Source organism: Sebastes fasciatus, chromosome 6, assembly GCF_043250625.1.
Source record: "Sebastes fasciatus isolate fSebFas1 chromosome 6, fSebFas1.pri, whole genome shotgun sequence".
NCBI lineage: Eukaryota > Metazoa > Chordata > Actinopteri > Perciformes > Sebastidae > Sebastes > Sebastes fasciatus.
The window spans coordinates 35,746,411-35,772,348 of record NC_133800.1 but is presented as its reverse complement, the minus strand read 5'-3'; the positions used below and the strand labels follow the sequence as shown (position 1 = coordinate 35,772,348).

The 25,938-nt window shown below is 40.5% G+C and overlaps 2 protein-coding genes across 2 annotated transcripts; both read left to right on the top strand.

The window, feature by feature from the left end:
* Window positions 1-4,468: 4,468 nt before the first annotated feature.
* On the top strand, window positions 4,469-5,640 carry LOC141770122 (natterin-3-like; the record flags this gene model as incomplete). Its single annotated transcript, XM_074639783.1, has 1 exon — window positions 4,469-5,640. A coding segment is annotated over one exon (963 nt), but the record flags the coding sequence as incomplete, so codon positions are not given.
* Window positions 5,641-17,475: 11,835 nt separating this feature from the next.
* LOC141770228 (natterin-3-like) lies at window positions 17,476-19,866 on the top strand. Its single transcript, XM_074639867.1, has 2 exons — window positions 17,476-17,519; window positions 18,102-19,866. Exons 1-2 carry the CDS (start codon window positions 17,507-17,509, stop codon window positions 19,046-19,048), a joined length of 960 nt encoding a protein of 319 aa, XP_074495968.1. The 5' UTR covers window positions 17,476-17,506; the 3' UTR covers window positions 19,049-19,866.
* Window positions 19,867-25,938: the final 6,072 nt, after the last annotated feature.

Sequence of the window (25,938 nt, the reverse complement as noted above, 5' to 3'; positions counted from 1 at the left end):
GGCATTAAATCCTATTATGGGCCTCTGCACTATGTCCCTGCTCACTAGTACTGGAACTAGTATCTCATCAGATCTTGCTGCTTTAGCTTTAGGATCACACAGACTGAAACTAACTGGGACCCATCCCTGAAAGGGTATTTCTGTGCCATTTGCAGCCCTTAAGTCCAGCAGTTCATCATCACTTAGCAGGTCACTGATGGGACGGATTCTTGCATCAGGTAAGTTTTGTGACTTCCATGTCTCACTCATGATGGACACTTGTGCTCCTGTGTCCCACAGGGCTTGAGTCTTGACACTGTTCATTCTGCACCAGACAAGACACTTTTTGCCTACCAGTTGTGCTACTTGCTTGCGTTTTGTACAAGGGTTGTGTGAGTGAGAGGGTTGGTCTCCTTTAAGGTTCACATTTGACTTTAAAGGTGCTGATGGGTGATGAGAGGGCAGTTTTTTTCTTTCCCCCTTCACTGCGCACAGAGTTACAGGCTCTGTTTGAGGGTTCCGCTTTGGGTGATTTTGGGACTTTAATTCCGAGGTCATGGCACGTCCCTCCATCACAACCTCTGGTAGTTTCCCGACGGCTTCTGTCTTTCCCCTACTCTGCACCCTCTTGCCCAATGTGTGTCACTGCCGCACTTAAAACAATGATTGCAGTCCTTTTTGTCCTGCTGACATGCTACACATTGTCTCCTTAGCCTCTTAAAAGCATCAGCTGGAGCTTTGGTATGGCCGTCATCAACAGTATTTCTTCCCCGCTGGACAGTTTGCACAAGGGATGCTACTTGACCGGTCAGCTCCCTTATTGCTGTGTTGCTCTCCTCCATCTTTGTAAATAAGGAGTTGTCTTTAATCGGTTTGTTAGCTTTAGCCGAGACTGGGGTTGTCAAAGGGTCATTTTCATCCTCACTCCTCTCTACTGTGCTCAGACTTGCTTTATGAGTGGCTTTATTTGTAGCTTTAATCTTTTGGGCTCTCTCATTTTCATAAAACTGTGCTATCTGCATTTTTTGAAGGAGCAGCTCATCACTACTGTTCCCATCCTGCAGATAAATCCTCATTTCTGCTCTTATGTTATCATTTGACAAGCCTGTCATGATGGACTGAGAACATTGGCTATGAACTAGCTCTTTGTTATATTTCAGGCCAGACTGGGAACGTTCAGATGCAAACAGGATCTTTTGCTGCAGGTCAAGTACTCGGACCAGAAAATCAAGTGCAGTTTCACCAGGTCCCTGTACAGCTTTTGTCAGTTGTTGGTACAGTACTGTTGCATCCTTTTCTGCATAGTGTGTTCCTAATATTTGTCTGAGAGTGGCTAGGGTGAGATCCATTTTCCCCTCTAAATAGCTCCTCAGTTTCAAGCCAGGATTCACAGCACATATGACAGCCTCCATAATTTCCTCTTCTGGAAAGCCCTTCCTTAGACCACTTTCAATCTGGTGTTCAAGGCTGCTAAAGCTCAAAGTGTCTCTTGATGTTGACTCACCAACATGTCCATTTATCCTGAAGTCCTTTCTGAATCCATTGGAAGCCAGAAAGCTGTTGCTGATGGAGTCTCTGCCTCTGCTTTGCGTCCCCTCGTCCCGCGCTGTCTCCCGGGCGACCCGCTGCTTCGGCGCCGGTATGAGCGGTGCGCGGTCTCCCTGCCGGCGTCCCGACGCAGGCTGTGCCTCCTCCTCCTCCTCCTCCTCCTCCTCCTCGTCCTCGTCGGCTGCAGGTGAAGAGAAGAGTAGCGCCGCTCCCGCGACGTCGGTCTCCGCCGGGTCCTCTGGCAGAGCTTCCAGTACATCATTCAGTTCCAAAAGCACAGACATGCCTTCATCTTCCCTCTCCAGAAAGTCCTCACGTTCACAAAACTCCACAATGTGCTTCACCATTGCACGGTGGGTTTTGTTCTTAATGTCCTCAGAGTCTTTGCCAGTAATGTTGCAGTACTCATAAACTCTGTGCAGTTCTTTCACAGTCAGTCCAAACAATCTAGTTTCTATGTCTGACAGAAACTCTTCTCGGTGCTCCGACATCTTGTTTAAAGTACTTTTGACTCGTCAACACTTGAAAAACAATGAAACGAGACGGCGTCGTGCTAGCTAGACTTCAACTGTTCTCTGTAGCTAACGTTAGCTCACTTAGTTGCTCTGCTGCTCTCACACGTGTCCAACGTCACCGTGTTCTTCCAGAGTTAAAGTCCTTCGCCGTGAAATAATATCCATACTCATCTCGGTGGGACCTCCAAATTGTTACACCACTCACACACACGGTTTGGTGTAGAAGAGAGAGTTCAACTTTTATTAATTCACCGGCAGAACTGGCAAAACCAAACTAGCTGTCGATGCAGCACCGGGCACACGCACTTCACCGAACAAGGGCCCCGTCTAACAACAGAAACTTCTTCTTCTTCGCTGGTAGTCATTTACCGCTGAGAGTTTCACCCTGCCCCCTGCTGGCGGGTGTAATTATACATATTTAAACAAAAGACTGAATATCACAGCATATTACTGAATGACATATTAGATAAATGTAACTAGAAATAGATATAAAAAAATGATATATCTCTCAGGTGCTACACCTGGTTTAAGGTTGAGTGTGTGGAAACATTTTGACTTTTGCTTAAAGGGAGATGTCCTTGATAAATCGCCCGCTGTTTGCAGAATATGCAAAGTCCAGATAAATAAAACGGCAACACGACCAATCTTTCCATGCACCTACTGTGACACCAGTATTATTGCTCTACCATTTATATTGAAAAGGAGAACAGAAGCAGGTGCTTAAACTACGGTGACCAGACGTCTCGGTTTGTCTGGGACTGTCCCGGTTTCAAGTTAGGTGTCACGAGTCCAGACAAATATCGGTCAAACAGTCGCATGTCCCGGTTTTCAACAGTCACTAACTAATTGTCCCGGTTTTCACCACAATCAAAATAACAATATTATGCTTACATAGACGTTTATCATGTTCCACTCATTAATTAATTTATGCGCACGAGATAAGAGCCAGCACAGCGCACCGCTGCTGTCTTTAACTACATAGTGATGTTGTCTGGCAACAATTACGCACAGAAACGTCTGATCCGCTGGTTACATTTTGTGCAGTTTTGAACCACAGAGTCCTCCGTGCTTATGAGCACGTCAAACGTGTTGTTTTGATTAATTATACACAGTTCCTTCTGCGCATCAACAGGCAATTCACTCCTCTCATAACTCCCTCAGGACCGGCCGTTCATGTCAGTCTTTCACCCGGTGTCTCCATCCTGGACAAAATGTCTGAGCTCCACAATTTAATTATAATAGCCTGAGGCTGAGCCGAGCAACATGATGTGATCAAAATGGTTCAGGGTCAAAACTAAAGTTGAAAATTAATGTATGTAGTCCCAGACAACAATATGCTTCCTCTGAGAGAAACTCTCTACAGGACTCCCAAACTGTCAGTGCGTCATGAGGGGGAGAGCCCTGTGATTAAAGGGGGAGAAAGTAATGAATGTGATACAGTAAGTCATAATTGTCACAGCCGCTAATGCACCCCCCTATAATAATGCCTTCTTTTTCATCCCACCCTATGCTCTAATGCACTACAGGTGCACCATGTTAGCCATTGTGTGAGCGCATGAACGTGTGTGCGCACGATGGCTAGGTTAAACCACTGTTCATTCGACCTGGAGAAGTTGGTTGCATTTTATTTTTTGTTACCTTTTGCTTTGAAAATGAGAACATCATTTAACTTGAATTTGATTACATCTTTTGTTAAATATTGCACTTCCTTTTGTATGAGTTTTATGTATTTGCCATTAATCGTTGTGTTTACTTGTTTATATCCATAATTAATTTATCCCTGATTCCCTTACAAGAAAAACTTTGAGGAATCCTGACCTGCATTGTGCAGTATCAGCTATTTATTTCACACTGATAGAATTTTTGGCAAAAAAGGTATTGTGTCGATTTCAAGTCATTGAATTGAATCGTACCATATCGTATTGCTCTATATGAGCCAATATCGTATCGGAATCATGGAAAATGATAATAACGCATCATTGTAAAAACGTATCACCGTTACACCCCTAATGCTAAACATTGCAGCTTATGTTAGAGCAGTTGAACACACAGTTGAGTCCATTCCTAACACTTTTTCCGAACTCTTTAAATGAGTTTTACGGTGTATGCACAGCGCTTCAACATATGTAGAAATCCAGAGCTTGACAGACCTCCATGCCTAGTTACGGTTGCTAAGCTATGATTGGACAATCACTGTTTGGGCGAGGGGTTAAGCTATGGTCAGTTTGGCTTCTTCTAAAATTCATGACAATTTGATGAGTGATTTAAAAATAATTTTGAGATAAATGTTTTGCTCTTCACTCTCCATTGGCCAGTTTTTGTTTTGCCCTATAAAGCATTCATTCCAAGCTTGTCTATTTTCAAAAAGCTTTGGGAATACATCGATTTATTAGTGATGTCATTTGGTTTATACTTAACATTGTTCCTATCTGTGCTTTCTCAAAGTGACCCTTGAAGAAACCAACCTGAAATGGGAGACCTTTAACGGCTCTATTCCCGACGGAGCCGTTTCAATCTACAACGGATACGAACAACGCACCGACTACGTTGCCAAACATGGGATTGAGGCCGGCTTCTTCTGCCCTTCCCTGGATTCTTACTGCCACTACGCCTATGGAGACAAAGAGCATCTTGTCTCCCAATTTCAGATCCTGGTGAACAAAGACGACTTTGAGTCTTTGAAGTGGAAGAATGGCTCCTACGGTTCAGTGCCTGCAAATGCAGTATACACCTTTCCCAATGACATGTATGTTGGGAAGAACGAGTATGGTCTTGGGAAGGTGCATGTTAAAAATGAGGCCTTCTTCTATCCCTGGGGAGGTAAAGAGTATTGGTACAAGAACTACCAGGTTCTGACCTTTAACTCAGATATAATCAGCGAGCACATTTCTGATGTCAAGTATAAAACTGATAATCTTAATATCATTAAGTATCCTCCAGAGAACTTGAAAAATTCTACAGTCATCAACAAAAGCGACCATCCAGTGACACAGACAGCCACCCTCTCAGAGGCAACAGAAGAAGAGCAAAGGTGGGACACCAGCTTTTCCATAACAGCGGGCGTCACGACTAGCATCACTACCGGAATCCCAGATATTGCCTCTGCAACTGTTGGGTATAGCGTGGAGACAACCCTCCAGTTCTCGAAGGGGACCACTCATAAAAAGTCAACCACCCACTCTGTTGCTGTTGAGTGCAAAGTCCCACCACACCACTCCTGCAAAGTCAATATGGTGGCGCATAAGTACGGGGCAGACATCCCTTACACTGCACGCCTCAAACGCACCTACAGGAACGGGGACATCAAGTGGACGTCCATCACCGGGACCTACAAAGGCGTCCAAGTGGGAGAAGTCTTGGCTGTGGTGGAGCCCTGTCAATCTCTGTAGGCCCTGTCCCTGAAAGAATAATGGAAGAGGCTCCATGAGTTACAGTACCTGACATATTGAATGTTGGATACCCGTAATGAAAACCTAAAAAAAAATAAGTTTTATTTTTGCTTTAATTTGGCATTTAACTATTTCTTCAGTTTTTCAACAAATTGTTTACCAGGCAACAAATGTATTGTTGAGGTATCACCTATAATGTCCAAGACACCCCCCCCCCCCCAAAACCTACCCTAATTCAGAGTTTAACCAATTAATTAATTAATTGACTTTAATTGACTAACCAATTGAGAATTACAGAAATACTTGGAAACATTGTTGTGAAACTGGTGAATCGGTATGATTTCTTTTCTTCTATTGAGCTTAGAGTGATTTAGTCTCAGATAAGATTTTATTCCACATATATAATCCCATATGTCTTTGTGCTCATTTAATAGTGATAACAAGTAGTTGATTTTCTTTCATTCTTCAATATGTAATCCTGTGTGCTTTAATATTCACTGGTTGGTAAAAATATGTAAGAAAGGCTTTTTTCTTAAAGGTGTTACGTGTCTAATAGTTTGTTGATGTTTAGGTTGTTAACCATTCATGGATCTGGAGTAAAAAAGTATAAATAAGGGGAGACAACAGATTATAGGAGGCTTTTTTTGACTCTGAGGAGATTTTTGACTTTTTCTTTCGGGCATTTTGAAGCTTTTGAGATCTTACTGGGTGTTTTGGTTCCTTTTTGTATCATTCAATTCATGTAACCTTTAATCTTCATATTATCTTTAAAAACCAATAAAACTGGATTGTATTCTGTACATTCCAACCAAAGTCCTGTCTTGCTCATCTCTGAGGGTGTCTGCTAGGTGTCCTTAAGGTAAGGTAAGAGAGCCCTTCCTCTGGGATAGGCTGGCAGTTAAAATGTAATTGTTATGAATTACAATAGCAAAGCTGAATACTTGCTAAGGTTAAAGTTGTGCTGTTCACTTTGTCTTGACTTGCTAAACGGGGTTAGCTTGGATTGTTTGATGTTCTACTGGTTGAGTTGTGTTTTATGTTACTTATAATATCAAGGCTTAAACATAGTTGTGTGTTTTGGTGTACATTACGTGTTAGATTGGCATCCAAATTAGGGGTGATGGGGCCAGGGTCCTGAAGCTGCCCTTCATAACCGAGCGAGGCTCCCAACCGACATAGGGTTCCTCCTCCAGGATGGACCTTAAAAACTCCAGGAGTACTTCCAGTCTCCCAACACCTATTGCATACACATTTCTGTAGCATACCAAAATGTAGACCTGAAATTAGCAATACATCAGCAGCTGGTGTTTTTAAGCCTTGCTGAACTCCTGCCTCCCTGAGCAGGCTGACACGGTCTACTTGTAGATTTTTGGAGGTCCATTCGAAACCTAGGTCAGAGGTTGCAGAACAGCCGTTTTCCAGTGCCTTATCCACACTGGAAGGGGGAACCTGTTATACTAGGCTGTATGCCATAACAGTATGAAAATAACACATTTCATATTTCATTGTTATATAGTTACAAAAGTTATAAAATAAACTGACATGTAAACTAAATCTGTGTCACAGTCAAGTTTCACTTGCAGAGTTGGATAGTAACAGGTTATTGAGTCTCTCTTGCAGTTCTATTGTCTGGTTGAAGTGTGAACATACAAATTTAAGATGATGAGACATCATTTTATTGTTATTCCACAAAAAAAAAACATTAAGAAGAGCACCTTTTTATGGAGCTGGTCTGGGTAGTGGAAAGTTATGTAACAGGTATGTAACCAGTTCTGCTGCATAATTAGGAAATGAATGTTAGTATTTTAGGGGAAGGCAATAATAATGTAAATAACACATTTTAAGTTGCCCAACTGGCCATCTGCCTACTTGCTGCATATATCAAATGAAACTTTGCAGATTTTTCTTATAGTGAGTGAAGTATTAGTGCTGGATCATCCGAATGCTATCAAAAGTTTGGTGTGCAAGGATCCAAATGTTCATGGCGGGCTGCAGCAAGTAGACGTTTGCATGAAGCATAATGGGATTGAACATCATAGAATGAAGCTCGTCAGTAAAAACTCCCTTCATGTCTTCATCTGAATTTGAAATAGCAGAAAAATATGTTATCAGAAAATTAAAATTACAGTTGATTGATTTTATATAAAATAATATTAATCTAATGTTAATTAAATTATTAAAAACTGAGTGTAAAAAGAAATGCTTTGTACTTTTAATTCTACCTGCAATCAGTTGATAGACAATACAAAAAAATCTCATCAAATATAAAATAAAATAAATAAATTTAACTAATTTCATAATATTTTTCTGCCTTTTGTCAGTTTTGGGGCTAAATACATATGGCATCAAAAAGTGTTACAAATAAAGAAGCTGTGTTAAAAAGGTATGACGCCTATGATAATATACAGTGTTAGGGAATAAAACAGGTTTCTATTTGCTTTATAACTTAGAATTATTTCTATATTTTTAGAAAAATTGGACAAAGTTACTCAGTTAGTTGTCAGCCACAGCTCTTCAGGTTAAGTGAGTGAGTTTTGTAGTAATGTATCTCCATTTAACTAATCTCTGCAGATGCTCATGAAGCAGCTGAAATATCAAATAAATCCAGTAGATGGCACTGAATGAAAACTTACTGATCTATTGAGCAGGTATGCTGAAACATCAGCACACTGTCTGCTTTACACTAAGTTTGAAATACAAAAATAAACTTTTTGTAAATTACTACACACGGTGTACCCCTTACGCACACTCACTTATGTCTTGGCCCAAACTGCATTTGATTATCATAAAGTGAGCATGTCTGTAAAGGGGAGACTCGTGGGTACCCATAGAACCCATGTACATTCACATATCTGGAGGTCAGAGATCAAGGGACCCCTTTGAAAATGGCCATGACAGTTTTTCCTTTCCAAAATTGAACATAAATTCAGAGCGCTAATCCGAACTATATTATACAGCGGGTAAAATAAGTGTTGAACACGTCATCATTTTTCTCAGTAAATATATTTCCAAAGGTGCTATTGACATGAAATTTTCACCAGATGTTGGTAACAACCCAAGTGATCTATACATACAAAGAAACCAAAACAAATAAGTTCAGAAATTAAGTGATGTGTAATAATGTGAAATGACACAGGGAAAAAGTATTGAACACATGAAGAAAGGGAGGTGCAAAAAGGCATGGAAAGCCAAGACACCAGTTGAAATCTATCAGTAATTAGAAAGCAATCCGGCCCTTTGTCCGTGCAAATTAATATCAGCTGGTTCAGTCCCAACTGATGGCCTATAAAAAGGTGTCTTATTACCAAGGTGTCTCACAAGAAACATCTCATGATGGGTAAAAGAGAAAGAGCTCTCTCAAGACCTTCGCAACCTTATTGTTGCAAAACATACTGATGACATTGGTTACGGACGCATTTCTAAACTTCTGAATGTTCCAGTAAGCACTGTTGGGGCCATAATCCGGATGTGGAAAGAACATCATTTCACCATAAACTGGCCACAACCAGGTGCTCCTCACAAGATTTCTGACAGAGGAGTGAAAATAATTATCAGAAGAGTTGTCCAAGTGCCAAGGACCACTTGTGGAGAGATTCAGAAAGACCTGGAATTAGCAGGTACAATTGTTTCAAAGAAATCAATAAGTAATGCACTCAACCGCCATGGCCTGTATGCACGCTCACCATGCAAGACTCCATTGCTGAAGAAAAAGCATGTTGAAGCTTCTTTAAAGTTTGTTGCACAACATTTGGACAAGCCTGTGAAATACTGGAAGAATATAGCCTGGTCAGATGAGAGCAAAATGTAACTCTTTGGATGCCATAATACACACCATGTTTGGAGGACAAATGGCACTGCACATCACCCTAAAAGTGGTCCTTGGCTCTTGGACAACTCTTCTGATAATTATTTTCACTCCTCTGTCAGAAATCTTGCGCGAGCACCTGGTTGTGGCCAGTTTATGGTGAAATGATGTTCTTTCCACATCCGGATTATGGCCCCAACAGTGCTTACTGGAACATTCAGAAGTTTAGAAATGCGTCTGTAACCAATGTCATCAGTATGTTTTGCAACAATAAGGTTGCGAAGGTCTTGAGAGAGCTCTTTCTCTTTTACCCATCATGAGATGTTTCTTGTGAGACACCTTGGTAATAAGACACCTTTTTATAGGCCATCAGTTGGGACTGAACCAGCTGATATTAATTTGCACGGACAAAGGGCCGGATTGCTTTCTAATTACTGATAGATTTCAACTGGTGTCTTGGCTTTCCATGCCTTTTTGCACCTCCCTTTCTTTTCTTCATGTGTTCATTCATGCTATGTTTTTGATTAAAATATATATTTTTAAAAAGTGTCCAACCTGCCTGCTGTGTGTACACTGACTTATCAACCTATAATATCATGATTATTATTATTATTATTATTATTATACTGATACATTCCCAAACTTCCTAACTGCAAAAAATGATTTTCCATGAGCAGACAATCTAAAGATGCTCATCTTTCACATGATCAAAGTCTTGTTTTTCTGTGCTCATGTTCTTTAAAACAAACTCTGCCTTTTAGCTGTCTCTGTAGTTCACATTTGATGATCTGATATTTTAAATAACAATGCTTCTGTTGTGTGTTTCATCTGCAGCTGAAGCTGAGTGTTGCTGACGATGGCTAGATCAGGTAAAGTGAAGCTGCCGTCACAGTATGATATTTCCATGCTGCTGTTTCTTTTCGTCATTTAAAATGGGATGAATAGAAATTGCTTTTTACAAAAAACTATAACAAGCAAAAAATCCTATGGAACTAGAAGAGTGACAGTAAATGTTGGCATTTAAAACAGAACTTGAACTGAAAAAGTAAAGATTGGAATTGAAGAAGTTCCAGTGAAAAATAAAACACAAGCATTAAAAAAATACTTGATATTATTTTGATTAAGTTTAACAAGACTTATTGTGTGAGTACTGTAATACAGCATTCACAGTATGTTATCCAAATCTTTATTATTCTGCTTCTTCTTGTATTTCTTCCGTACGTTTTTTGGACTCTAACTACTCCTGCATACTTTCAGCTACAGAAACAGTTCAACTATCAAAATATTCATCTCTTTAAGGACATCAGTGCTTACATTCAACTTTTACCTCTTATACTTTTTAAAATCCACACACAGTAGAGAAAATACTACACCGTGGATATGGTCGTGAATGGGACCTCTTCTTTTTATGTTACCTGTAACTCCACAAACTAATAGTTAGCTATGTGATATGCTCCTAAGTAACACTGTTACTAGTTATCTTGACATGCTAACTAGGGGTGTAACGATTCATCTACTACATCAATGTTTCGATTTATATTCCTATGATCCAACTACATCGACAGGTACTCAGCAAGTTGTCCTTAACTGAGACGTATATCGACCTATAATCGATCTGCAAAGTAAATTATCGATTGCATCGATACTAAGAATTTACACCTTGTATATACAGTAAGCACGTCAAACGTAATATGAATGTATTTTTTCACAGTTTTGATAGTAAAGAAATGTTAAATGTTACTCCGGTTCACTCTCCCTGTGTAGCGGCAGGCTGATAGAGAGAAAGAGCCAGACAAGTGAGAGATTTTCAAGCCGGGTTTAAGGTCGAGTCTGTGGAAACATTTTGACTTTTGCTTAAAGGGAGATGTCCTAAATCACCCGCTGTTTGCAGAATATGCAAAGTCCAGATAAATAAAACGGCAACACGACCAATCTTTCCACGCACCTACTGAGACACCAGTATTATTGCTCTACCATTTATATTGAAAAGGAGAACAGAAGCAGGTGCTTAAACTACGGTGACCAGACGTCTCGGATTGTCTGGGACTGTCCCGGTTTCAAGTTAGGTGTCACGAGTCCAGACAAATATCGGTCAAACAGTCGCATGTCCCGGTTTTCAACAGTCACTAACTAATTGTCCCGGTTTTCACCACAATCAAAATAACAATATTATGCTTACATAGACGTTTATCATGTTCCACTCATTAATTAATTTATGCGCACGAGATAAGAGCCAGCACAGCGCACCGCTGCTGTCTTTAACTACATAGTGATGTTGTCTGGCAACAATTACGCACAGACACGTCTGATCCGCTGGTTACATTTTGTGCAGTTTTGAACCACAGAGCCCTCCGTGCTTATGAGCACGTCAAACGTGTTGTTTTGATTAATTATACACAGTTCCTTCTGCGCATCAACAGGCAATTCACTCCTCTCATAACTCCCTCAGGACCGGCCGTTCATGTCAGTCTTTCACCCGGTGTCTCCATCCTGGACAAAATGTCTGAGCTCCACAATTTAATTATAATAGCCTGAGGCTGAGCCGAGCAACATGATGTGATCAAAATGGTTCAGGGTCAAAACTAAAGTTGAAAAATAATGTATGTAGTCCCAGACAACAATATGCTTCCTCTGAGAGAAACTCTCTACAGGACTCCCAAACTGTCAGTGCGTCATGAGGGGGAGAGCCCTGTGATTAAAGGGGGAGAAAGTAATGAATGTGATACAGTAAGTCATAATTGTCACAGCCGCTAATGCACCCCCCTATAATAATGCCTTCTTTTTCATCCCACCCTATGCTCTAATGCACTACAGGTGCACCATGTTAGCCATTGTGTGAGCGCATGAACGTGTGTGCGCACGATGGCTAGGTTAAACCACTGTTCATTCGACCTGGAGAAGTTGGTTGCATTTTATTTTTTGTTACCTTTTGCTTTGAAAATGAGAACATCATTTAACTTGAATTTGATTACATCTTTTGTTAAATATTGCACTGTCTTTTGTATGAGTTATATGTATTTGCCATTAATCGTTGTGTTTATATCCATAATTAATTTATCCCTGATTCCCTTACAAGAAAAACTTTGAGGAATCCTGACCTGCATTGTGCAGTAGCAGCTATTTATTTCACACTGATAGAATTTTTGGCAAAAAAGGTATTGTGTCGATTTCAAGTCATTGAATTGAATCGTATCATATCGTATTGCTCTATATGAGCCAATATCGTATCGGAATCATGGAAAATTATAATAACGCATCATTGTAAAAACGTATCACCGTTACACCCCTAATGCTAAACATTGCAGCTTATGTTAGAGCAGTTGAACACACAGTTGAGTCCATTCCTAACACTTTTTCCAAACTCTTTAAATTAGTTTTACGGTGTATGCACAGCGCTTCAACATATGTAGAAATCCAGAGCTTGAGAGACCTCCATGCCTAGTTACGGTTGCTAAGCTATGGTTGGACAATCACTTCTTCGGCATTTAGTATTTGGTCAGTTTGGCTACTTCTAAAATTCATGACAATTTGATAAGTGATTTAAATATAATTTTGAGGTAAATGTTTTGCTTTTCGCTCTCCATTGGCCAGTTTTTGTTTTGCCCTATAAAGCATTCATTCCAAGCTTGTATATTTTCAAAAAGCTTCGTGAATACATCGATTGATTTCTGATGTAATTTGGTTTATACTTAACATTGTTCCTATCTGTGCCTTCTCAAAGTGAACCTTGAACAAACCAACCTGGAATGGCAGACCTTTGACGGCTCTATTCCCAACGGAGCCGTTTCAATCTACAATGGATACGAACAACGCACCGACTACGTTGCCAGATATCGGATCGCAGCCGGCTTCTACAACCCTAACATGGGTTCCTACTGCCACTACGCCTTTCGAGACAAAGAGCATTTTGGCTCCCCATTTGAGATCCTGGTGAACAAAGATGACTTTGAGTCTTTGAAGTGGAAGAATGGCTCCTACGGTTCAGTGCCTGCAAATGCAGTCTACAGCTCCCCCGATAACATGTATGTTGCGAAGAACCAGTATGGTCTTGGGAAGATGCATGTTATAAATCAGGCCTTCTACCTTCCCTGGGGAGGTAAAGAGTATAGGTACGATGACTACCAGATTCTGACCTTTAGCTCAAATGTAATCAGCGATCACATTTCTGATGTCAAGTATAAAACTGATGATCTTAACATCATTAAGCATCCTCCAGAGATCTTGACCAATTCTATAGTCGAAAACAATAGCGACCAGCCAGTGACAGAGACTACCACCCTCTTAAAGACAATCCAAGTGGAGCAAAGGTGGGACACCAGCTCTTCCATAACAGCGGGCGTCACGACTAGCATCACTGCCGGAATCCCAGAAATTGCCTCTGCAACTGTTGGGTTTAGCGTTGCAGAACAGACGTTTTCCAGTGCTTTATCCACACTGGAAGGGGGAACCTGTTATACTAGGCTGTATGCCATAACAGTATGAAAATAACACATTTCATATTTCATTGTTATATAGTTACAAAAGTTATAAAATAAACTGACATGTAAACTAAATTGGTGTCACAATCAAGTTTCACTTGCAGAGTTGGATAGTAACAGGTTATTGAGTCTCTCTTGCAGTTCTATTGTCTGGCTGAAGTGTGAACATACAAATTTAAGATGATGAGACATCATTTTATTGTTATTCCTCAAAAAAAAATCATTAAGAAGAGCACCTTTTTATGGAGCTGGTCTGGGTAGTGGAAAGTGCATCAGTGATGAACAGACTGTGTTTTAGCTGTGTAGTACACCTGCTGTTAAACATTTATATAAACATTAATTAGATAATGCAAAATCATTATGAAATAAATGTACAATGCACTTGCTGTCAGCGCCTGTCAGCATTCATTAAACAAATGCAAGTATCAGGCACACTCTGAAAAGTTCTTGAGAAATGTTCTATTTAATTACATTATTCATTGACTGGGGAAGAAGCTCCTGGCTGCACCATTCCAGCAAATTGAAATCATTTGAATGTTTTGTGCATAATTTTATATACATTACCCCAAGTTCAGTCCGAAATTTGGTATCACTCGACACTTTGGAATCTCCACCATAAGTTCTGATAAAGTTCCGTGGGAAAGAATAATGTTAAATTGCACAGTATGAGTTTTATAAAGACTAGTCCACTGGCAATCAATCAAGAGCCTGGGGCAGTGTCATTTAGCTGGCACGAAACAACAAGGTGGTTTCAAATACAGACGAAATCTTACAGTAATGAATAGACTTCTGTTTGTCATTGCTTCTGAGGAAAATATCTTTCTCCAACTGCTTTTCTTGTTGTTAACTGTATAAACAGGTTATGTGATCAGTTTGTAAAATGTATGAGGGGGTTGTCTTTGGTTTTGTGCTTAAGGGGAGACACTACAGGTGAAGAGGGTACCATTTCTAACGAATAGATCCCATCATGAAACTTCCCCAGTTGATAACAACACCAACACTTACATAAAGGCAATTATTATTTGTATTACATAGTGGGGGCTTTTATTTTTAAAACTGTTAGTGGGTGCTTGATTCAAGGCTTGGGAAAACAAACACCCACTCCACAGAGAGAGCACGTGGCAAACATGATCAGTTTTCTGAAATGTTATGTATATAAATATGCAAATGATGCATTACCACGCTGGCTGACCTGCAGCGAATCCTGGTTGAGGAATGGAACGCCATCCCACAGCAATGTGTGACCAGGTTGGTGACCAGCATGAGGAGGAGGTGCCAGGCTGTTGTGGCTGCGTATGGATCTTCCACCTCTACTGAGGCTCCTGACGGTGGATTAAATGAATAAAGTGTTAAATTGCCAATATGTCTTGTTTGTTCCTTGTTACTGATAGAGAGTTCAATCATCCAATCCACCAAACAACTCAAAACAAGAGTCAGTACCAACAGGAGAATACACTGTTTACCATTGGCAGAGCATTTTGGCAAATATTTCTTGGGCGTTAACCCCATAATCAGCTGTGCTGCTCGTCCCAAAAATGCATGATCCTTACAAGTTGAACATCATTGTGAGGGTAAATAAACAGGCTTTCCAACGATGTAAAACACAATGACCATTAGCATTGATACAACAGAGAAATAGTCGACCAAACAAACTTTTTTTTCCAAGTTTATATGCTCATGTGCATAAATTTCCAGAACAGATATCTGAACATTGGATAAAGCCAGGCTCAAAATTTTTGTTGACATATTAGAGTAAAAGGTTTTTACAGAGAGAAGTTTGGATATCTCTTTTTATCGCTCCGTAAATCAGAAAATACTGTTAACAGCTATTAAAATAATTCATTTTTGCCATGTTTTTAGGAATAAAATGTTCGATAAATTAGGCTATGAATGGCAATGAACAAACCCCTCTTCAGAATATAGATAGGAATGAATCTGGACCGGAGGAGAGGTGGATGGGTCTTTCAACCTTTTTAATAAAGCCCCCTCCATGGAGACGGAGTATGCAATGTCCACCATCAGGAAACAAGAATGACATCACCAGGGAGAACGGAGGAAACTGGAGGAACAAGAATGAAGATAATAATCCCCCCCACCCCCCATCTACCCGTTTTACCTGATTTCATCATCAGCCTCTACAGTACTTATACCAGCCTCTTTCTGCTATCTGTCACCAGTTTCTTGGAACCTGGTCACCTACCTACCTACCTACCTGCCAGCCTGACCCTCTGCCTGATCCCTGGACTTCTGAACCTTGTGAGTTTTTGCAACTTACCCATACATTAACTGAACTGATCATGTCTGCTTTTGTCTGTGTTTGGGTCTTTACCTTGCACACATCAGTAGTGATAAGATTTTCAAAAACTTTAAACAAATTTTTTTTACTTTATCTTCATTCATTAAAATATAAATTTTAAAAAAAGTGTCTCACCTACCTGCTGTGTCTACACTGACTAATCAACCTATAATATCATGATTATTATTATACTGATACATTCCCAAACTTCCCAACTGCAAAAAATGATTTTCCATGAGCAGACAATCTAAAGATGCTCATCTTTCACATGATCGAAGTCTTGTTTTTCTGTGCTCATGTTCTTTAAAACAAACACTGCCTTTTAGCTGTCTGAGTAGCTCAATGTCACAAAAGTGTGAGGTTCTTATTTTGGATACCAGCAATTAAAAGGTGTTTCCACTGTTAAGAAAAGACCCGATACGATATAATCAGTTTAAAAGATTTATTTAAACTGCTAAAATTGTCACCATAAAACAGATAAATAAAACCAGTTAAAACAGAGCTAAATGGAATAAACTACAATAAAATGTCCTTAAAATGGAGGTGCAAAGTCCAAGTGCACAGCGGGCAATAAATAGTTCAAGAAAGGGGAGTATTTTAGTCTTAAGATGTCAAGGGGGGCAAGGGGGTCCCGAGGCCGTCGGCTCCTCTGCTCCGGCCCTGCAGCTCTGCTGCACCCTCGTCGTCGTTGGCGCTACGGAGAGAAAACGTCAACCTCAGTGGCCAGCGCACACAGTAGCAGCCCACACACACCAGAGATTGCTTGGTTCTCTCGTCCTGGCCGCCCTGTCACTCTGTCGGCCGTGTTCCTGGAGCAGACAGTACCGGTGAATAAATGATAATGATAAATGATAAAACCCATAATAATAAATAAACATGCGATACTGGATCAAGTGATTAAAACAAATGTATCTCCCTGTGGCATCAACATTTGATGATCTGATATTTTAAACTAGAATGGCTCTCGGAGAGCACAGACCTCCGCTTGTATGTAGCGGAGCATCGTAAAACACTTCTTTCAAACTGGACAGAAACAAAATCAAACTCACCTAAACCATCGTCGTTACTCTTTCCAACAATCACTTTGTGCTTTGGTTGAACCCAACTGTAATTTCACATGATTTAATGTGAAAAACACTGATTCTACAGTTGATCTCCATACCCCACCACCCGCTCTCTCTCTCTGTCTCTCTCTCTGAAGGAAGAAGGCGGGGTCAAGCGTCATCAACGCGTCATCAGTTACACTGTGTTATACCCAGAGGTCTTAATGTTCTGGCTGATTGTAATGCTTAAAAAAATTCCTGAATCCGGATCATGATCCTGATCGCCACCAAAATCAAATAGATTGTTCATTGTGCCACACCCCACCCCTCCAAAACATGTCATTCACTCTGGTGAAATCATAACCTCCTTCCTAGGCCTTTGGCCTTGGCGGAGGTAATAACAATGCTTCTGTTCTGTGTTTCATCTGCAGCTGAAGCTGAGTGTTACTGACGATGGCTACACCAGGTAAAGTGAAGCTGCCGTTACAGTATGATATTTCCATGCTGCTGTTTCTTTTCCATGTGTCCTCATTTAAACGTCACTTAAAATGGGATGAAAAGAAATTGCTTTTACAAAAAATGTAGGGAGCAAAAAGATTATGAAAACAGAGGGAAAAAAGGAATCTTATGGAACTAGAAGAGTGACAGTAAACACTCAGATGAGTCCATTCCTTACACTTTTTCCAAACTCTTTATATTCATTTTACAGTGTATGCAAAGCGCTTCAACATGTGGAGAAATCCAGAGCTTGAGAGACCGCCATGCCTAGTTACGGTTGCTAAGCTATGGTTGGACAATCACTTCTTCGGCATTTAGTATTTGGTCAGTTTGGCTACTTCTAAAATTCATGACAATTTGATAAGTGATTTAAATATAATTTTGAGGTAAATGTTTTGCTCTTCACTCTCCATTGGCCAGTTTTTCTTTTGCCCTATAAAGCATTCATTCCAAGCTTGTCTATTTTAAAAAAGTTTTGGGAATACATTGATTGATTTCTGATGTAAGTTGGTTTATACTTAACATTGTTCCTATCTGTGCTTTCTCAAAGTGACCTTTGAACAAACCAACCTGAAATGGGAGACCTTTGACGGCTCTCTCCCCGACGGAGCAGTTTCAATCTACAATGGATACGAAAAACGCACCGAGTACGTTGCCAAATATGAGAGTCAGGCCGGCTTCTTCTGCCCTTCCCTGGATTCTTACTGCCACTACGCCTATGGAGACAAAGAGCATCGTGTCTCCCAATTTGAGATCCTGGTGAACAAAGACGACTTTGAGTCTTTGAAGTGGAAGAATGGCTCCTACGGTTCAGTGCCTGCAAATGCAGTAAACACCTCCCCCGATGGTACTACTTATGTTGGGAAGAACGAGTATGGTCTTGGGAAGGTGGATGTTAAAAATGAGGCCTTCTTCCATGCCAGGGGAGGTAAAGAGCGTTGGTACAAGAACTACCAGGTTCTGACCTTTAACTCAGATGTAATCAGCGAGCAAATAACTGATGTCAAGTATAAAACTGATGATCTTAACATCATTAAGTATCCTCCAGAGATCTTGACCAAGTCTGCCATCACCAACAACAGCGACCAGCCAGTGAAACAGACAGCCACCCTCTCAAAGTCAATCCAAGTGGAGCAAAGGTGGGACACCAGCTTTTCAATAACAGCAGGCATCACGACTAGCATCACTGCTGGAATCCCAGATATTGCCTCTGCAACTGTTGGGTTTAGCGCGGAGACAACCCTCCAGTTCTCGAAGGGGACCAGTCATACCGAGTCAAACACCTACTCTGTTACTGTTGAGTGCACAGTCCCACCAAAAAATTACTGCAAAGTCAATATGGTGGCTCATAAGTACGGGGCAGACATCCCTTACACTGCACTCCTCAAACGCACCTACAGGAACGGGGAGACCAAGTGGACGTCCATCACCGGGACCTACAAAGGCGTCACCGTGGGAGAAGTCCGGGCTGTGGTCGATCCCTATGAACCTCTGTAGGCCCTGTCCCTGAAAGAATAATGGAAGAGGCTCCATGAGTTACAGTACCTGACATATTGAATGTTGGATACTCGTAATGAAAACCTAAAAAAAAATAAGTTTTATTTTTGCTTTAATTTAGCATTTATCGATTTCTTCAGTTTTTCAACAAATTGTTTACCAGGCAACAAATGTATTGTTGAGGTATCACCTATAATGTCCAAGACACACCCCCCCAAAACCTACCCTAATTCAGAGTTTAACCAATTAATTAATTAATTGACTTTAATTGACTAACCAATTGAAAATTACAGAAATACTTGGAAACATTGTTGTGAAACTGGTGAATCAGTATGATTTCTTTTCTTCTATTGAGCTTAGAGTGATTTAGTCTCAGATATGATTTTATTCCACATATATAATCCCATATGTCTTTGTGCTCATTTAATAGTGATAACAAGTAGTTGATTTTCTTTCATTCTTCAATATGTAATCCTGTGTGCTTTTATATTCACTGGTTGGTAAAAATATGTAAGAAAGTTTCCTTTGCTAAAGGTCTTATGATCTAATAGTTTGTTGATGTTTAGGTTGTTAACCATACATGGATCTGGAGTAAAAAAGTATAAATAAGGGGAGACAACAGATTATAGGAGGCTTTTTTGACTCTGAGGATATTTTTGACTTTTTCTTTTGGGCATTTTGAATCTTTTGGGGATCTCTTGAGATCTTACTGGGTGTTTTGGTTCCTTTTTGTATCATTCAATTCATGTAACCTGTAATCTTCATATTATCTTTAAAAACCAATAAAACTGGATTGTATTCTGTACATTCCAACCAAAGTCCTGTCTTGCTCATCTCTGAGGGTGTCTGCTTGGTGTCCTTAAGGTAAGAGAGCCCTTCCCCTGGGATAGGCTGACAGTTAAAATGTAATTGTTATGAATTACAATAGCAAAGCTGAATACTTGCTAAGGTTAAAGTTGTGTTGTTTACTTTGTCTTGACTTGCTAAACGGGGTTAGCTTGGTTTGTTTGATGTTCTACTGGTTGAGGTGTGTTTTATGTTACTTATAATATCAAGGCTTAAACATAGTTGTGTGTTTTGGTGTACATTAGGTGTTAGATTGGCATCCAAATTAGGGGTGATGGGGTCAGGGTCCTGAAGCTGCCCTTCATAACCGAGCGAGGCTCCCAACCGACATAGGGTTCCTCCTCCAGGATGGACCTTAAAAACTCCAGGTGTACTTCCAGTCTCCCAACACCTATTGCATACACATTTCTGTAGCATACTAAAATGCAAGACCTGAAATAAGCAATACATCAGCAGCTGGTGTTTTTAAGCCTTGCTGAACTCCTGCCTCCCTGAGCAGGCTGACACGGTCTACTTGTAGATTTTGGGAGGTCCATTCGAAACCTAGGTCAGAGGTTGCAGAACAGCCGTTTTCCAGTGCTTTATCCACACTGGAAGGGGGAACCTGTTATACTAGGCTGTATGCCATAACAGTATGAAAATAACACATTTCATATTTCATTGTTATATAGTTACAAAAGTTATAAAATAAACTGACATGTAAACTAAATCTGTGTCACAGTCAAGTTTCACTTGCAGAGTTGGATAGTAACAGGTTATTGAGTCTCTCTTGCAGTTCTATTGTCTGGTTGAAGTGTGAACATACAAATTTAAGATGATGAGACATCATTTTATTGTTATTCCACAAAAAAAAAACATTAAGAAGAGCACCTTTTTATGGAGCTGGTCTGGGTAGTGGAAAGTTATGTAACAGGTATGTAACCAGTTCTGCTGCATAATTAGGAAATGAATGTTTGTATTTTAGGGGAAGGCAATAAATAACGTAAATAACACATTTTAAGTTGCCCAACACTGGCCATCTGCCTACTTGCTGCATATATCAAATGAAACTTTGCAGATTTTTCTTATAGTGAGTGAAGTATTAGTGCTGGATCATCCGAATGCTATCAAAAGTTTGGTGTGTGACGATGTTCATGGCGGGCTGCAGCAAGTAGACGTTTGCATGAAGCATAATGGGATTGAACATCATAGAATGAAGCTCGTCAGTAAAAACTCCCTTCATTTCTTCATCTGAATTTGAAATAGCAGAAAAATATGTTATCAGAAAAATAAAATTACAGTTGATTGATTTTATACAATATATTTACAGTTGAGGTGGTTCGGGCATCTAGCAAGGATGCCTCCTGGGCGCCTCCCTTGGGAGGTGTTCCAGGCACGACCAGCTGGGAGGAGACCACGGGGAAGACCCAGGACTAGATGGAGAGATTATATCTCTACTCTGGCCTGGGAACGCCTCGGGATCCCCCAGTCAGAGCTGGTTAATGTGGCCCGGGAAAGGGAAGTTTGGGGTCCCCTGCTGGAGCTGTTGCCCCCACGACCCGATCCCGGATAAGCGGTTGAAGATGGATGGATGGATGGATGATTTTATATAAAATAAACATAATTTAATGTTAATTAAATTGTTAAAACTGAGTGTAAAAAGAAATGCTTTGTACTTTTAATTCCACCTGCAATCAGTTGATAGACAATACAAAAAAATTCACATCAAATATAAAATCAAATAAATAAATTTGACTAACTTCATAATATTTTTCTGCCTTTTGTCAGTTTTGGGGCTAAATACATATGGCATCAAAAAGTGTTACAAATAAAGAAGCTGTGTTAAAAAGGTATGACGCCTATGATAATATACAGTGTTAGGGAATAAAACAGGTTTCTATTTGCTTTATAACTTAGAATTATTTCTATATTTTGAGAAAAATTTTACAAAGTTGCTCAGTTAGTTGTCAGCCACAGCTCTTCAGGTTAAGTGAGTGAGTTTTGTAGTAATGTATCTCCATTTAACTAATCTCTGCAGATGCTCATGAAGCAGCTGAAATATCAAATAAATCCAGTAGGTGGCACTGAATGAAAACTTACTGATCTATTGAGCAGGTATGCTGAAACATCAGCACACTGTCTGCTTTACACTAAGTTTGAAATACAAAAATAAACTTTTTTGTAAATTACTATACACGGTGTACCCCTTACGCACACTCACTTATGTCTTTTTCTCAAGATAGATAAGCAAATGTACACGGTATAATAACCTTCAGTTTAAATACTGCAGTGTAACGTCACAGCCCTGCTCCCTGCATCTAATTACTTTCAAACTGTGATAACGTTTCAATGATCCATTATGTTGTGAAGAGGGTCCAATAGACCACAGACCATGGATGTAGAAGAGGGTCTACTAGACCACGGACCATGGATGTAGAAGAAGGTCCACTAGACCACAGGCCATGGATGTAGAAGAGGGTCCAGTAGACCACGGACCATGGATGTAGAAGAGGGTCCACTAGACCACGGACCATGGATGTAGAAGAGGGTCCAATAGACCACGGACCATGGATATAGAAGAGGGTCCAATAGACCACAGACCATGGATATAGAAGAGGTTGTGTCCTGGTATTTTGCCCTGCGTGTTAGTAAATTGCCTACAACTCCATTAAATCCTGTTGATGTCGTGCTACTAGTCAGCATCGACGTTAGGGGCCTTGGGGGTCCAAAAAGGTCACTGTGCCCCCTCAGCTGAATTCTCTCCTGACAAAAAACTAAACTGAAATAACAGCTAAGCTATAAGTAAAATTAAGTCATTCAGTTTGGTAATGGAAGGACTTAACACTGCAATGCAAAATAAAGCACAAAACAGTGATAGTTTTGCATTTAGGAAACAACTAGGACATGTACTTGGGCTTGATTATATTGTTTTCTATTGGAGTGTCCTAACTGGCTGCGAACAACATGGTGCTGCCAGCAACACGGTGCTGCCGGCAACACGGTGCTGCCGGCAACACGGTGCTGCACAGCAACACGGTGCCGCACAGCAACACGGTGCTGCCGGCAACACGGTGCTGCACAGCGACACGGTGCCGCACAGCAACACGGTGCTGCCGGCAACACGGTGCTGCACAGCGACACGGTGCCGCACAGCAACACGGTGCCGCACAGCAACACGGTGCCGCACAGCAACACGGTGCTGCACAGCGCGCCTTGACGTTTTGTCTGAACTTCTATCGGATACCTTGTTCCTATTTTATCCTGTTACTCATATTGAGAGGAACGGCTGATTAGTTTAGATCAAATGAGCCGAGAAAACCGGGTCAGTTGTCCTGGATGTAAATGAAAATATGAACTTGATTACTGACACTTTCAGCACAGGCATTGACGTTCGCAGTTATATGTAATAAAGTTCACTAGTGAAACTTTATTACGAGCTACCTGTCAAAAAATATAACAGCCACCTCACTAATGGTTCAAATAAAACACGAACACACAGCACAAAGAAACAACTATGGAAACTCTGGGAAATATGAACCGTCACGACAATATTCCAGTAAGAAGCCTCGTTTTGATCCGCTCCGTTGGCGTGTTCGTTTTCTCTTTTTTTTTTTTTAATCTAGCTCAATAGAAAAAAATGAGAGAAAGTAGAAATACAAACCTGGTTCATTAAAACACAATTAGGACCAAGAGAGTAAAAAGCATCCTGTGCTCCTCTCATATCTTACATCTTCTACCTGTTTGGATTATTCTGTTCAGTATTGTGGAATAAAACAATGGACTAATGTTACACTACAGCAGACTGAGCAGGGACAACAACTGGTGAGTGAAACATCCACATTTAGTCTTTATTAACTTAAATTATAGTTATGAAGAAATCAGTCAGAATGTAGATTAATGTGTTGTTTAACTGCCTGTTTATCTCGGCAGCTGTCTGTGGCAACATTTTGACCCTGGCATGAGCAAGACGCAGGGCGTGCCTGAGGAGTTATCTGTAGCCTCCAGTACCTCCACATTTCAAAACAGAAACCATAATAAGGTGTCAGCTGGCTGGAGAAGATCCCTAGATAACAACCTACTTGCTCTTGGCTATATCGTATGTTATTTCCAGTAAATATCACAAATAAAACGTGTGTTTTCTGATAAAAAAAAAAAGTAAGAACGTAGGAAGATAACAAGTACTACTAACCCATCTTTGAGGTGGTTACGTCTTCATCTCCAGTCTGATCTGGAGCTCACAGCTGATATGTTCCTGGTTTGTTTACATGATGTAACAGAAGTGCAGATTTAACGTATTCAGTGGACAGAGAGCGTCAGATGCTACGCGATGCAGCGCGATAGTCGGACGCTCGCATCCAGTAAGGAAACAGTGTTAGTTTATAACCTGTTTTTGTGGACATAACAGCATGTGTATGCGTGCTTGCGCACCTGTGCGCATAAGTGGCAGTATGTATACACCTCTCTGTCAGTTTATTACTTTCATAAAACATGATAATGTTAAAGATACACTTAATAAAGGCTATATGAGGTAAAAAAAAAAATGCCCCCCCCCTGTCAAAGTTGATTGCCCGTCCGCCCCTAACACTCTGGCGCCGACCCTGAGTTTAGTACTGACAATCCGCCCGGTTGGATGTGTCGCTTAGGTTCTGTTTACACCGGTCTGTTAGTTACTATCTGATTTCACACTACCGTTTGCGCGTGCGGGAACGTGCGGTACACTTAAGGGTCACCCTAACATAACATTACCTAACATCGCCTAACATACAATGTTGGCGTTAGGGGCGGGCCATGGGGGTCCAGGCCCATCCGAAAAGGTCACTGTGCCCCCTCAGCTGAATTCTCTCCTGACAAAAAACTAAACTGAAATAACAGCTAAGCTATTAGTAAAATTAAGTCATTCAGTTTGGTAATGGAAGGACTTAACACTGCAATGCAAAATAAAGCACAAAACAGTGATAGTTTTGCATTTAGGAAACAACTAGAACATGTACTTGGGCTTGATTACATTGTTTTCTATTGGAGTGTCCTAACTGGCTGCGAACAACATGGTGCTGCCAGCAACACGGTGCTGCACAGCAACACGGTGCCGCACAGCAACACGGTGCCGCACAGCAACACGGTGCTGCACAGCGCGCCTTGACGTTTTGTCTGAACTTCTATCGGATACCTTGTTCCTATTTTATCCTGTTACTCATATTGAGAGGAACGGCTGATTAGTTTAGATCAAATGAGCCGAGAAAACCGGGTCAGTTGTCCTGGATGTAAATGAAAATATGAACTTGATTACTGACACTTTCAGCACAGGCATTGACGTTCGCAGTTATATGTAATAAAGTTCACTAGTGAAACTTTATTACGAGCTACCTGTCAAAAAATATAACAGCCACCTCACTAATGGTTCAAATAAAACACGAACACACAGCACAAAGAAACAACTATGGAAACTCTGGGAAATATGAACCGTCACGACAATATTCCAGTAAGAAGCCTCGTTTTGATCCGCTCCGTTGGCGTGTTCGTTTTCTCTTTTTTTTTTTTTAATCTAGCTCAATAGAAAAAAATGAGAGAAAGTAGAACTACAAACCTGGTTCATTAAAACACAATTAGGACTAAGAGAGTAAAAAGCATCCTGTGCTCCTCTCATATCTTACATCTTCTACCTGTTTGGATTATTCTGTTCAGTATTGTGGAATAAAACAATGGACTAATGTTACACTACAGCAGACTGAGCAGGCAAGGCAAGGCAAGGCAGCTTTATTTGTATAGCACATTTCAACAACAGGGCAATTCAAAGTGCTTTACAGAAACATTCAAGAAATAATTAAAACAGTTATAAAAACATTAAAACATTAAAGATTAGAAAATAAAAACAAGCTAAAAATAAAAGCTAGGATAGAAGCTAAAATTGCATAAAACTCAAGAGTAAAAGTTATAGTGCAGTGTCAGAATAAAAGACACCCGCAAACAGGAAAGTTTTAAGCTTTGTTTTAAAAGAAGTGAGAGTTGGAGCGGTCCTGCAGGTTTCTGGGAGCTTGTTCCAGATATTTGGTGCATAAAAACTGAAC